The sequence below is a fragment of the Vipera berus genome (assembly GCF_964194415.1).
Source record: "Vipera berus genome assembly, chromosome: 5".
Classification (NCBI taxonomy): Eukaryota; Metazoa; Chordata; class Lepidosauria; order Squamata; family Viperidae; genus Vipera; species Vipera berus.
Window position 1 is genome coordinate 500,039 of NC_138207.1, and position 14,164 is coordinate 514,202.

At 49.1% G+C, this 14,164-nt stretch overlaps 1 protein-coding gene across 8 annotated transcripts in view; it reads right to left on the minus strand.

The window, feature by feature from the left end:
• Positions 1 to 14,164, minus strand: part of OPA1 (OPA1 mitochondrial dynamin like GTPase) — a 60,218-nt gene that overhangs the window by 44,737 nt on the left and 1,317 nt on the right. For 6 of the 8 annotated variants that reach the window (XM_081329429.1, XM_081329427.1, XM_081329428.1 and 3 more), the window contains exons 2-4: positions 12,871 to 13,186; positions 10,284 to 10,380; positions 8,742 to 8,849 (exon numbers count right to left, since the gene is read on the minus strand). In XM_081329429.1, coding sequence (XP_081185555.1) covers positions 8,742 to 8,849; positions 10,284 to 10,380; positions 12,871 to 13,186 — 521 coding nt within the window. Of the gene's footprint in view, positions 1 to 8,741; positions 8,850 to 10,283; positions 10,381 to 12,870; positions 13,187 to 14,164 lie in introns of those variants that run through there. The other 2 variants (XM_081329431.1, XM_081329430.1) reach the window with 1 other exon arrangement.

Sequence of the window (14,164 nt, forward strand, 5' to 3'; positions counted from 1 at the left end):
CTCCCAGAATTCCCTTGTCAGCATGGCTGGCTGAGGAATTCTGGGAGCTGAAGTCCACAAGTCTTAAAGTTGCCAAGTTTGGAGACTCCTGCCTTAAAGCACCTGATGGATTTTGGCTAGAGGTCTGCAGGCCAGCTAAGACACCAGGCCTTGGGATTCACTGGAGACCCCACCCCCAAATATAACCCAGGCAAATTGGAGGGAGCCCTCCCTGCATGGTTGATCCTCAGAACCGAGCAGCTGGCTCAGGAATTCTGGGAGTTGAAGTCCACGAGTCATAAAAGAGCCAAGGTTGCCTACCGCTGGTCTAGATCAAGGGCCTTCAAACTTGGCAACTTTAAGAGTCGTGGACTTCAACTCCCAGAATTCCTCAGCCAGCCAGGGCTCAGCTTGGAAGCCTTTCCCTTTCCCCTCAGCGTGGCTGGCTCAGGAATTCTGGGAGTTGAAGTCCACGAGTCATTAAAGAGCCGAGGTTGCCTACCCCTGGCCTAGGCCAAGGTGCCCTCCTGGCACGGCTCTGCCTGCCCTGGACTGACTGTCTTCAGAGGAAGACGATGGGGCAACCAAGATGGAGCCACGGCCGAGACTTTCTGCTCCTGTCGCAAAGTCTTCCCCTGCGGCCGCCTTGATTGGCGCAATTCAGGCTCCTGCCATTCTCCTGCTGAAACCCCACAGGGCTCAGGGCCCAACTGCCTTCCCCACCACCTCGCCAGTGACTCAGATCACCTTCGGGAGGGAGAGGGCACCAGGCTGCCTCCGGGCAGGCGCTGCGTTAAGGGGTGCGCTTGGCTCCCGCGAGGAAGCCCCTCTCCTTCGCCAAGCTTTTGGCGGTTACATTATATGTATTTGAATTTGGATTTCAATTGTCTTTTGTGCTCCGTTTTAACTGCTGTAGCCTGTCTCGCTGTTGGCATAACAACTAGGCAGGGCAGTTTCCATAATGAAATCAAATGAACAAAAAAGCAAACAGAAGGGGAGCAAAATGAGGAATAGGAAGGATTACCACTGGGACTTCAGAAATTCGAAGTGTTATCACTGGAAGGGTACCGAGCTGCAGAGAAATGAAATGAAACCGGGCAGAGGATTTGAGGTGACGGCATTTTAAACACAAATTAATCTTCAGCAGATCCTGAAGGGCCATTCGCAGTGCCGGTGGCTACTCACCAGGGCAGAAATAAGCCTCAGCATCAGACGGGGGAAGAATCCATAAAGAGAAGAGGCAGGAAAATGCTGCTCGGCTTCAGTCACAGGACGGGGGGGGGCACTTTTAGGACAGGAAGGGGTGTAAAACTGGGCACAACTGGAAAAGACAGTTTGACAGAATCAGGTAGTGGATGGCTGGGATTTGGTTTAGACACCAAAAAAGCCAACACACGGTGCTAGGCTGCATTAATAGAGGGACGGAATCAAGATCACGTGATGTATTAATACCACTTTACAAGGCCTTGGTAAGGCCACACCTGGAATACTGCATCCAGTTTTGGTCACCACGATGTGAAAAAGATGCGGAGACTCTGGAAAGAGTGCAGAGAAGAGCAACGAAGATGACTGGGGGACTGGAGGCTAAAACACACAGGGAACGGTTGCTGGAATTGGGTATGTGTAGTTTAACGAAGAGAAGGGTGAGGGGGGACATGATAGCAGTCTTCCAGTATCTGAGGGGCTGCCCCAAAGAAGAGGGAGCCAAGCTATTCTCCAAAGCACCTGAAAGCAGAACAAGAAGCAACGGATGGAAACCAAACAAGGAGAGAAGCAATCTAGAACTAAGGAGAAACTTCCTGACAGTTAGAACAATTAACCAGTGGAACAACCTGCCTCCAGAAGCTATGAATGCTCCAACACTGGAAGTTTTTAAGAAGAGACTGGACAGCCATTTGTCCGAAATGGTATAGGGTTTCCTGCCTGAGCAGGGGGTTGGACTAGATGACCTCCAAGGTCCCTTCCAACTTTATTATTATTATTATTATTATTATTATTATTATTATTATTATTATTATTATTATTATTATTATTATTATTATTATTATTATTATTCCTAGCACCAAGATGGCGGACGTACTTGGCTGAGCTCCGCGAAGAGCTCCAGCTATTTAGGCGATCCTAGGAGCCCTACAGAGGTTTCAACCTTCTGTATTGGGGTTAAAACATGCAGACAGAAGATCTTTAATGCTGTCGCTTTTTCAGCAGCGGCAGAGCCCTCCGTATCTAAAATCAGCTCCGAGATTTACGGCGACCTTCGGAACGGCCTCTAAAGAGCCTGGAAGAGCCTGGAAGGCCCGGAAGAGCTGCAATTTACATAGCGCCGATCAGCTGATTTTCGGAGCCGACGCAGCTGCAGCTTAAACAGCACTTGAAACACAGAAATATCCGAAAAATAAGAACAACGTCTGGACCGGCTGGCAGGGAGGAGAACTGAAATACCCCGGCCACTCCGACATGAAGACCCACAGCCCAGTGATGGAATGCAGGCAGTTTGAGCCGCAGACCGTTGGGCGACACAGCTCATCTCTCCATCGTTCGCGCTCCGTGAGGCCAGCAAGACCAAATGGAAGATCTACGGGGATTTTAATTTTTTCCCCTACTTGCCCCAATAAATCCATAGTCACAGAATTTGGCAAGCTGAATGTGGACCTGTTTAGTCCACTTAATCTATCTAAACTAGCACTGTCCTACCAACTACTCCTGGGGGCTCTGATTTTATGGCTCCTTTATCACGATGGGGCATGCTGGACTCGAAGCTGTTGGTGCTCAGCCAGCCGATTTTGGTTACACTTATCACCCAGCCCTCTCCTGATACGGAAAACAATATGTGCAGCCGGAAGACCTTTCCATTTTATTATTCAACTGACTGCTCTGCCTTTGACCAATAGCTGCTCAATCCCTCTGTCTGCCATTCCCCCAAAGGACTCAGAAAGACCCGGGTATAAAGTCACTGTGAGAGAGTGGCTTAGACTTTCCATCGGCTACCCCCCTAGAGGTGAGAGACCTATGGGGGTATGCCTTACCCTGGGCGTATATTCCAAGCCGCTTACCGGATCAGGCCTATAACCGTCGTGAGAGGACGGTGACTGACCTGCTCCAAAGATTTAACCAGCTTGAGTGGCAGTAGAGCTGGTTTGACGGTCTGGATTTCTGCCCACTTTCTGACTTTAAATCCTCCTGATCAAACATGGAATCGCCTACTGCTGGACCTTATGAACAATTATGGCTCGCCTTTGCTATACTAACACAGCCTTATACGCTCTCAGGGGTACCCCCTCTTCCTGGGTGCGACCCGCCTCTTTCTCTACTTCTCCTCTTGAAGACGGACCCAATCATTGGGACCCCGAGAGATCTTTGGGCAGGGACAGGGACCTCCGATATAAAGCCAAAAAGAGATCCCTGGTTTATTTCTTAACTAAATTTTTTGTGGGGTTAGGGAGAGGGGAGGGATTAGAGTTTCGGTCAGATACTGGGAGGTGTCCACCAACCACTACTCAGGCCAGGCCCGAGATTGATCACGCTGAGAGGGAGCTTGGACTAGCTACCCCCAGGGCCCCGAAGCGGAGTGTGGGATTTCCTATTCCAACGACGGTAGGGAATGGCAGTAGGTGTACGAACAGAGGGCCGCATCAACATCCGGGAGTGAGTCCCCGCTATCTTCAAGCGGTGATGCGCTCCGACCCTCTGGTTTCGGCCCGTGGTTCCGGGAGCGAAGATAAACAACCACCTGAGCTCAGGCTTGTATATCTTAACGCCAGATCCATAGTCAATAAAGCGCCTCTCATCCGAGATTTGGTTGAGAGAGAACATGCGGATCTGGCTTGCATTACGGAGACCTGGTTAGGACCAGAGGGTGGTGTCCCTTTGGTGGATCTTTGCCCACCAGGTTTCCGGGTGCTACACAGGCCTCGGGCTCAGGGAAGAGGCGGGGGAGTGGCGGTAGCGGTGAGGGAGAACCTATATCCGCGAGAGGCCACTGTTGTCCAAATAGCCGGGTGTGAGTCTCTCCTCCAAAGATGTGGCCCTAAGGCTCAGTTGGGCTTGCTGCTAGTGTACCTTTCACCTAGTCGCGTAGCGGCAGCCCTGCCCGAGCTTCTTGTCATCCTCTCGGGGCTGGTGATTGAGTTCCCCAAAATTATGATCTTGGGTGACTTCAACCTACCATCCCTGGGGGGATCATCTGAGTTGGCTCGGGAGTTCATGGCTTCCATGACGGCCATGGACCTGACGCAGGTAATCCAGGGCCCGACTCATGTAGGAGGTCACATGCTCGATTTGATTTTCCTATCTGGACAGTGGTTAGATGATCTGGGTGGGGGTTCCCCAATTGTTACACCCCTGTCATGGACAGATCGTCATCTCCTGCAGCTGACCTTCCGCTTTGCCACACCCCGTTGTGGGGTTACTGAACCAACGAAATGGTACCGCCCCAGACGGCTAATGGACCCTGGGCGGTTCCAAACAGCGCTTGGGCCCCCACCTGCCTCCTTTGCTCATAGCTCGACCGATGCCATGGTGGAAGCCTGGGAAAAGGCAGCCACAGAAGCACTCGACCGAGTTGTACCCATGCGGCCCCTGACCCGGTGCAGATCCCAGTGGGCTCCATGGTTTTCTACGGAGCTCCGGGAGATGAAACGTCGGAGACGGGGCCTAGAGAGCTGTTGGAGATCCAGCCGATCTGAATCCGACCGATCGCGACTAAGGTCCTTTACGAGATCTTATCTCGCGGCGCTGAGGAGGGCAAGGTCTAATTACTTTGCTACCCTTATCGCGTCCGCAGATAATCGCCCGACCGCCCTGTTTAGGGTGACCCGCTCCCTCCTTAATCTAGAGGTGAAGGAGGATCCCTTACAGGGTCGTGCCAAGGAATTTAGCCAACATCTGCTGGACAAAATCGCTCGGATCCGGACCAGTCTGGATTCCGACTGGGCAGAATCTGACGATGAGAACATGGACAGTCTTGTTGATGTTATCTGGGAAGAGTTCGATCCTGTGACTCTGGACGAGGTAGACAAGATCATGAGGAAGCTGAGCTCCACTACATCCTTATTGGACCCATGCCCCTCCTGGCTGGTTTATGCGGCTCGGGATGGGACACGAGGCTGGATCCATGCAGTGGTAACTGCTTCATTGAAAGAGGGCAGTTTCCCCGCAGCCTTGAAAGAAGCGGTGGTGAGACCCCTCCTCAAAAAGCCTTCCCTGGACCCAGCTGTTTTAAACAACTTTCGCCCGGTCTCCAACCTTCGCTTTCTTGCGAAGGTTGTTGAGAGCGTAGTGGCGCATCAGCTTCCTCTGTTCCTTGAAGATACTGATTATCTAGACCCGTACCAATCGGGTTTCAGGCCCGGACACAGCACGGAGACGGCATTGGTCGCTCTGATGAATGATCTCTGGCGAGCTCGGGACAGGGGTTATTCCTCTGTCCTGGTCCTATTAGACCTCTCTGCGGCTTTTGATACCATCGACCATGGTATCTTACTGCGGCGTCTCAGGAGATTGGGAATGGGAGGCACTGTTCTTCAGTGGTTCTCCTCCTACCTTCTGGAACGTTCACAGTGGGTGTTGGCGGGTGGGCAGAGATCGACCCTGAGACCTCTCATTTATGGAGTTCCTCAGGGGTCGGTCCTCTCACCTCTCCTGTTTAACATCTATATGAAGCCGCTAGGTGAGATCATCCGTGGTTTTGGAGTGGGATATCATCAGTATGCTGATGACACCCAGCTTTTCATCTCGACCCCAAACCACACCAGTGATGCCCTCAACGTGATGTCCCGTTGCCTGGAAGCGGTCCGGGTCTGGATGGGGAGAAACAGGCTTCAACTCAACCCGGACAAGACTGAATGGCTGTACATACCGGCATGTCAGGAAATTCAGATTATTCCATCTCTTAATATTGGGGGCGAGTTATTACCCCCCATAGATAAGGCTCGCAATCTGGGTGTCCTCTTAGATTCACAGCTCTCCTTAGAAGATCATATAGGAGCTGTGACTAGAGGGGCCTTCACCCAGGTTCGTCTGGTGCGCCAGTTGCGACCCTATCTGGACCTGGATGCCTTGCGTACAGTCACCCATGCACTTGTGACCTCTCGTCTAGACTACTGCAATGCTCTTTACATGGGGCTGCCCTTGAGAACCACTCGGAAGCTTCAGCTGGTACAGAGTGCAGCTGCACGAGTTCTTTTGGGGGTCTCCCGATACTCCCATATTACACCTCTGCTCCGTGAGCTGCACTGGCTTCCAGTTGCCTTCCGAGTGAAATTCAAGGTGCTGGTGATGACATACAAAGCCCTACATGGCATGGGTCCGGATTACCTACGGGAGCACCTACTGCCGGCGTCAACGTCCCTCCGTCCTGTACGTTCCCACAGAGAGGGCCTCCTCAGGGTACCACCGGTCAGAGAATGTCGGCTGGTGACCCCCAGGGGGAGAGCATTCTCGGTGGGTGCACCAATCCTTTGGAACCGCTTACCAGCTGAACTCCGGATGGCCCCCGACCTCCGCTCCTTTCGGCGTGATCTAAAAACGTATCTATTCGAACAAGCCGGCCTGGCCTGATGGATTTGGGTTTTAAAATTATTTAACTAATGTATTCTTATTTTATTGCCCTGTACACCGCCCTGAGTCCTTCAGGAGAAAGGCGGTATATAAATCAAATAAATAAATAATAATAATAATAATAATTATTATTATTATTATTATTATTATTATTATTATTATTATTATTATTATTATTATTATTATTATTATTATTATTATTATTATTATAATCAGAAATTAATTCACTCCTCCGTTAGTGAACAAGGTGATTAAACATTATATTGTGTTTTAAGATGGTTAACTTTAATTAGAAATTGGATGATTTGATAATGATATCCAATATTCCAATAACGAAATGACAAAACAGTAATTGCTGCAATATTGTAATGTAAGCCTACAGCCACATCTGGAAAGTATGAGTATTAGAGACAGTAACAGTGAACACCTACATATTTTAAATTATATAGTATTTGCCCGGATTCTCAGTGATTAATAGGGCATTTTATATAATAAATGCTTTTAGCAATTGCAGTCTTGCAATTTACATCTCACCAAAACTGCTCTGCTTGTTCCTGTTTATCTGAATGGAAAGAGCATCTGGGACTCATCACCAGGTTTTGTATATTATTTCAATATAAAATTTATTGACCTTCCCCTTCTGCTTCACCAGTCATTTTTAGTGATTACTGGGGCAAATTAAAATCAATGAAATAACTTTTTTCAAAAGGCCCTGAATTTTCATGCATTGATTTTTCACTTTTTCTTAAAAAAATTGTTTTCTAAAACCGAGAAACTGAATTTATACCATGGAGGAAAGACAATTCCATTCGCCTGACTTGAGCTGAAAGACTAGCTCCAGAATTTCCAAGTCTTAAGAATTAGAAAAACAAAAACATTCCACCTGAACCGAGGCATCGTCTCCGATTCCTGCAAGCATTTTATCATTACAGTTTTTGAAAAAGGGAGGAGTATCAAACGAGTAAAGCGCATTTTACACACCTAACAACAGTAGATCAGAAGCTCCTATGACTTCATTAACCAAATTGTAACCTGCGAGAAACCAGCATAAGGAGGGGAAGAAAATTATAAAACATTACAAATGGCAAAGGAAAGGCAACGCCACGGGGGAGGATTGACAGCCAGGGTCACACAGACACAACTTTCTCAGAGGTGGCACACCAAGAGGTATCGACAAGGGGAAGGGTCAAAAATGAATTGCCACGAAGGGAAGGGGGGGCGGGGCGGGGGTCCAATTTCCAAAATATAAAAGTGCATAGGAGGGTCTCATGTACCGGTCCTGAATATCTGAACTTCGTTTCAGAACTTGAGATTTCAAAAAACAGGTTTCCTCACCACTCATCTGGTCTCCCACCCTAAATAGCCCCCTTCCCCCCCAGGCAAGGCCAGGGCACCGGAGGTTTCCAGAAGAGGCAGCTGCCTTTCTTTCCCTCCCTCCCACCCCAGTTGCTGCTGCAGCAGCTGCCATCTCCCATTCCACGCACCCCTTCCCAGCTCCCATCTGGAGACAGATGTTCCTAGGCCAAGGCTCAATTCAGCCCCCCCCCCGAGAAGGTCCTCGCTGCCCAAGAGGAGAACCAGCCCAGGCCAGGGACTGACGCTCCGGCCAGGACCCAGGAGAAGCACCAGGCTCGCCAGGCCACGGCCTCGCAGCAAACACCAACTCTCCGACATCTGGGCCTGTGACTAAGAGAGCCCCGGTGGCCCAAGTGGTTGCAGCACAGCGTTGCAGGCTGACTCACTGACCACAGCCTGGGGTTCGATCCTGACGGGGCTCGCCCAGGTTGGTAAAACCCAGACTGTCGGGGGCAGGATGCGAAACGTTGTAAACTGCCCAGGGAGTGCAGTAAAGCACTATGGAGCGGTATATAGTTCTAAGTGCTACGGCCATTGCCAAAAGATGCCCGTCACCTCCTCCTGGAGACTCACCTTTTCTGGAAAAGTGGCCTCTTCCAGGCGGGTCCCGCTTCCTAGGCTGCCCAGGTCTAAAGAGGCCCGGGGTGTGTGTGTGCCCCGGAGGTCTGGTGGGTTGCCGGGGAAAGCCAGGGAGAGCAGAAGGCCTAGGATGCTCGCGCAGGCCTTCATCCTCTTCCCGAGAGTTTCAGATTCAAAGGGCCAAGAAATAACAAAACTACTCCTTCCCAGCTTCTCCGGATCAACCTCCTCACATTTCCCTCCCCTTTTGGAGAAAACTATTCCCTTACCGGGTGTGAAGAAACCGGACAAGGAACTGAAGGTCTCGCTGATCTTGTGGAAGTCCGGCACGAGCTTGGCCAGGTCTTCGGAATCGGGAAGAGCCTTTTTAAGCTTCTCTAGGAACAAAGAAGACGGGAAAATGAGTCGGCTCCAGATTTTTAATTAAAAAAATAAAGTGTTGCCTTGGTTCAATTCTTGCATTCTGCACAGCCTGTCAGGCAGTGGCGCTATAAAATGTGGCTGGATCTTCACCTCTCAGCCGAAGGATCGTGTCCCCTCGTTTGCAATCTCCACCCTCCGGGGCTCCCAGGACCAGCCGGTCCAAGCTCACAGAAGGCCAAAAATAAAGACTTCTACGGGGGGGGGGGGGAGGACAACTCTTGCGCTTTCCCACAAGATCACTGCTGGGGGGGGAGTGGGGGCATCTGACTGCCCAGTCTCCAGCTGGAGAGAAGAAACCCCAAACCCCAAACCAAAGACCAGCTGAAACCAGGCAGATTCGGAGTTCTTGAAAACGGGGCAGCTGAGGCCCTGGAAGGATTCGATTCCGGGGCCAACTGTGGAGATCCTGCTCCTAGGAGAGAGGCTGAGAGTAGCCCCCTCTTTTATGATGAGAAGTGGGGGAGGGCAAGTTTGACAAAACCCGTTTCCCAGCCCCAAAGTGGAAAGGGCATGTTTTACTCATCGCATTTTTGTTATACACAACCTATTCCTTCCGTTACGTATTCAAGATGGACAGTGATTAACGTTTGTATGTTACTTATATGTAAGGATGCAGGTCTATACGTATGTTGTATATAGCATGCTTAAATGTGTGTTATGCACGTGTAAACTTTGAGAGCAACTAAATTTCATTTTTAATGTGTGCCATTCTGCTCACAGTAAAAAATAACAATAAAGGGTCTGTCTATCTATCTATCTTATCTATCTATCTTATCTATCTTTCTTCTCTCTCTCTCTCTCTCTCTCTCTCTCTCTCTCTCTCTCCCTCCGTCTCTCTCTCTCTAAGAGTCAGCCCAACACCGAGATGGGCGGTATACAAATTTAATAATAAATAAATAATACAAATACAACTTACAACCATTTATTTAGTGACCATTCAAAGTTACCATGGCACTGAAAAATGTGGCTTATGGCCATTTTTCGCAGTTACAACTGTTGCAGCATCTCCACGGTCATCACGTGATCAAAATTCAGACGCGTGGCAAGTGGCTCGCATTTATGACGGTCGCCGTGCCCCAAGGTCACGCGATCCCCCTTGGTGACCCTCTGACAAGCAAAGTCAATGGGGGGAAGCCAGATTCACTTAACGACCTTGTGACTAATTTAACAAGTGCAGTGATTCGCTTAACAACCGTGGCAAGAAAGGTCGCAAATTGGAGCAAAGCTCACTTAACAAACGTCTGGCTTAACAACAGAAATACTGCAATGCTATGTACCTCAGATTAGCAGAATAACACCCATGAACACCCCCCCCAAAAGGTGGATTTGATGAGGGGGTCCCTCGGTCAGAAGTCTCTGAGGGGCGACAGGGAACACGAAGCACCTACCAAAGTCAATGTGCTCATCGATTTCCCACAGGAAGTCAGGGACAATCCATTTATATTCGCTGAGGTCAGGCAGCGAATCCTTCCATTGGTTGTAGGTCTAAAGGAAGTCGGGAAAAAGATCATAAAGTTTTTGCATTTGTAAGAGAAAGTCTTAAAAAAGCCCCCCAGAAAACCCAGCCCTGATCAACTGGTTCCGACGTGCGCATAAACCTGCGGATTTAAGCTCATATCGGAATGCGTCTTTAGAGGAGGGACAGAGGCAGGCAGAGCTGGCGGGCAGGAAGCGTCCCAGACGTCCGGCTGTCCATCAAGCCGCCCCCCCCATAGACCACGGCCACAAAACAGCCCAATCAGTTTACTGAGAAATGGGCATAGGGTGGAAGACAAAAGTCAGGTTTTATTATTCTTTAAAGCGTATATATTGCCCGTCTTGCCAAGAGGCGGATCTAGATGGCAGCTTATAACCAACCAAGCAAAACTGTGTTTTGGACAAAGGGCTAATACATTCGGTCGAGGATCAGGCCCCTATCCTGGTACCCCTCAACTTATGACCATAAAGGAGTCCGGAATTTCCATCGTAATTGATGATGGCCCTAAGTCCAGGCACTCCTGTGACCGGACACCATTTTATGACTTTTGCTGCAAGGGTTATTAAGTGAACAGTGTGGTTGTTAAGTGAATGCTGTGGTCATTATGCATTACATGCATTATTCCTGTGGGCGTTTTTTCTGCCAGGAAGCAGCAAAACCCTGTTGTGAATGGCAGTCAGGTGACCGCAGGGAGGCTGCAAGGGCCCCCAGAGGATATGTCCGTGTGGATGTGGAAACTCTGAAACCAGGTCATACGTAGCTTTGGGTGGGCCTGTCATTAATTTCAAGCGGTCGCTAAGCGACCGGTTGTTCAGCAAGGACTACCTGCCCTGTGTGAAGCCACCACCTCCATAGAAAGAGCTTCGTCTGTGGCCCCCAAACCTTCCAAAGGCCGGCTGGGGACTTTCGCACTGACTTCCCCATCCGAGGACCCATCCTTCACTCTCCCACCGGGCTCCACCTGGCAGACTTCAAAGCTGCATTAAATCGAATTACAGCAGCCATTCAGAAGGGGGAAAATGCTTATTATAGCTGAAAGGTCTTCTCTAAGGAGCTCAGGCTATGCCAGGCTTAACTTATCTTTAACGGGGTGAAATATAACAGAGGCAGCAGCCAAGTTCATCATTTAGAAAATCAAACTCCTGGGTTAGCAACCGCCTCGCTCAGTGACCATCCACAAACTCAGTGGTAATAAAAAAATTATTTCCCAACCAATGCTTGCCAATTAAGCCCCGTGAGCAGAGATTAAAGGACCTGGATGTGTTTAGCTCTGAGAACAGAAGACTGGGGGGGGGGGGGAAGGAGGAGGGGGGCAGAATATGATAATATTCACACAGACTCACACCGAAGTGGGAACAAGGAATCGTGGGATTGGAATGGACCCTGCAGATAATCTAATATTGCATGTTATTTCAGGAAAAAAAATGAACAATTATTTAAAAATGCTACCAAGGAAGAAAGACTTTTGCTGGTGCTCGCTTTAGAAAGCGTTCATTTTTTCCACGGATCTTACAGGCGTGAAAAAAACAAAACACAAACCAAGTTCAGCAAGACTCACGATGAATTTCTTTTACATTGCAAACTTATGAACTGAAGGTATCCGGAGAGAAAAAAAAATTGGCACCGACTCAACTAACAAGGTGGGGCTTAGCTGGCAGATCAGAATGAAGAGCTGCCAAACAGAGGCAGATTTTCACTGTTTGACGTAAACTGGTAAGGACTCCGTTTCGGTTTTTTTTAATGCCAGGAAATGATTTATTTACATAGGTAGTCCTCAACTTACGACCACAACTGACCCCAACGCTTCTGTTGTTGACACACTGGTTGCGTGAGTTTTGCCCCATTTTTACAACCTTACTTGCTGCAGTTGTTAAGTGATCCATGCAGCCGTTAAATTAGTCGCACGGTTGTTAAGTGAATCTGGCTTTCCCCTGTTGACTTTGCTGGTCAGAAGTGGCAAAAGGGGATCGCGTGACACCCCCCCCAGGGACGCTGCGACTGTCATAAATATGAACCAGTCGCCAAGCATCTGAATTTTGATCACGCGACTGTGGGGATGCTGCAACGGTCATTAAGAGTGAAAAACGGTCATAAATCACCTTTTTCAGTGCCGCTGTAATTTTCAATGGTCACTAAACGAAGCGCTGTAAAGTTGAGGACTATCCGTATGGAATCAATGTTACTCGTTAGGGAAGAGATTCTATTCCCGAAGAGAAAAGGTTTAATTCTTTAGAATCCTTTTGTTTGCAAAAGATAAGCCTAACGCCTACCTTACAAACAGGTCCAAATGTCCTCCTGAATTAGGTAACCATTTGTGGATGTTCTACCTCAGGGGTCTTCCAACCTGGCCCTTGGACGACTTGTAGACGAAGTCCACAAGTCGTCAAAGGGCCAGGTTGGAAGACCCCTGCTCTACTTCCACGTTCTATTATCTGACAGGATACGTGGACCTCCTGCATGCCAACCACAAGCCACCCTCAAGGACAGAGAGCTGGTACCTTCTGGACCGTGTAGCCGCCGCCCACCGCAGAGCCCAGCACGATGTAGCGCAGCCGCAGCAGCCTGGAGGCCACCCGAGCGAGCCAGAAGTTCCTGGAGGGCTGGAGGCCGTACTTGACAAGCAGCCTGGAGCTGCGCAAGGGAAGGCGACTGAGGGTGGAGTACTGCTGTGCTGCGGTCTTTAACCGAAGCCTTGGTAACTTGGAAGTGGGATGGCAGGAATGATGAGTTTTTCGCGAAATAAGATGCAGCTTCTGCAGCGGTAGCTTCCCACTCGCTCTGTAGGTCCCACTGGCCAAATTCTGACAGGCAGCGCTAAAGGGGAGGAAACGCGGATCCTGGATTATTCTTATTTTCTCAGAGTCTTGAACGCAAGCAGTTCAAAGTCACAGGTCAACAAGGTTTCACGCTGAGTTTCTACAGTTACCCCCACACATCATCTGCTACTTTCCTAGACACAGTGGGCCACCTTGAGGAGAGGATCTGGGGGTGCACTTTGAGGCTGGTTCAAAAAAGTTGCTGCAGGCAGCATATGAAGAGTCACTGAGAGACTTTCTTTTGAAAAGCACCACATCTGTGTTGCAACCTGTGCTGCCTTTTTGGGAGCACAAAATTTATGGTTAGAGGTCTCATAAAACCATCCTACAAGGAGAACATTGGCTTCAGTGCAAAAAGCACCACTCCTAAACAAATGGTGAATAAAAACCACATTTGTTTTGTAATGATTCAACCTTTAGGCCCTTTTGGCCTTCCACAACATGGAGCCCTCTGGGCCTGTTGAGATTTTCAATCATCCGTGTCACGACTGTCCCAAAGGTGCTTTTCAAAAGAAGTCCAGTTGCCTTTTGAAAAGCACCTTTGGGATGCAGCCCTCTGAAATTTCTCCGTGGAGATGTAGCCTAACAAATCTCAAAGGAATCTGGCTTGCACAAGTCACACGAGGGAGTCAGGAACACGGCACGCTACATTTCCCAAATGCCCAGCATCGTATGATAGCTGCGCAGAGACAGTGAAATAACTTCTTATTCTCATGTTTATAAACGTAGTGCAGGTTTACAGTGTTGCTAATTATGATACCTATACAAAGTAGAGTTACGCATTCAAGGCAACCTTTGGGCAACCCCCTATTTTCGGCCTTCAAAACTGTGGTGAAGATCTTGGGGTAGGCTAGAAAGGAGGCCAGCAAAGGTAAAGGGTACGATCGTTTAGCGTGCAGTGCAGTGGTTGGGATTGTAGCAGGTTGTTATTGCTACCAGTAGTAATATTGATTCAATTTAACATAGCCACCCACTC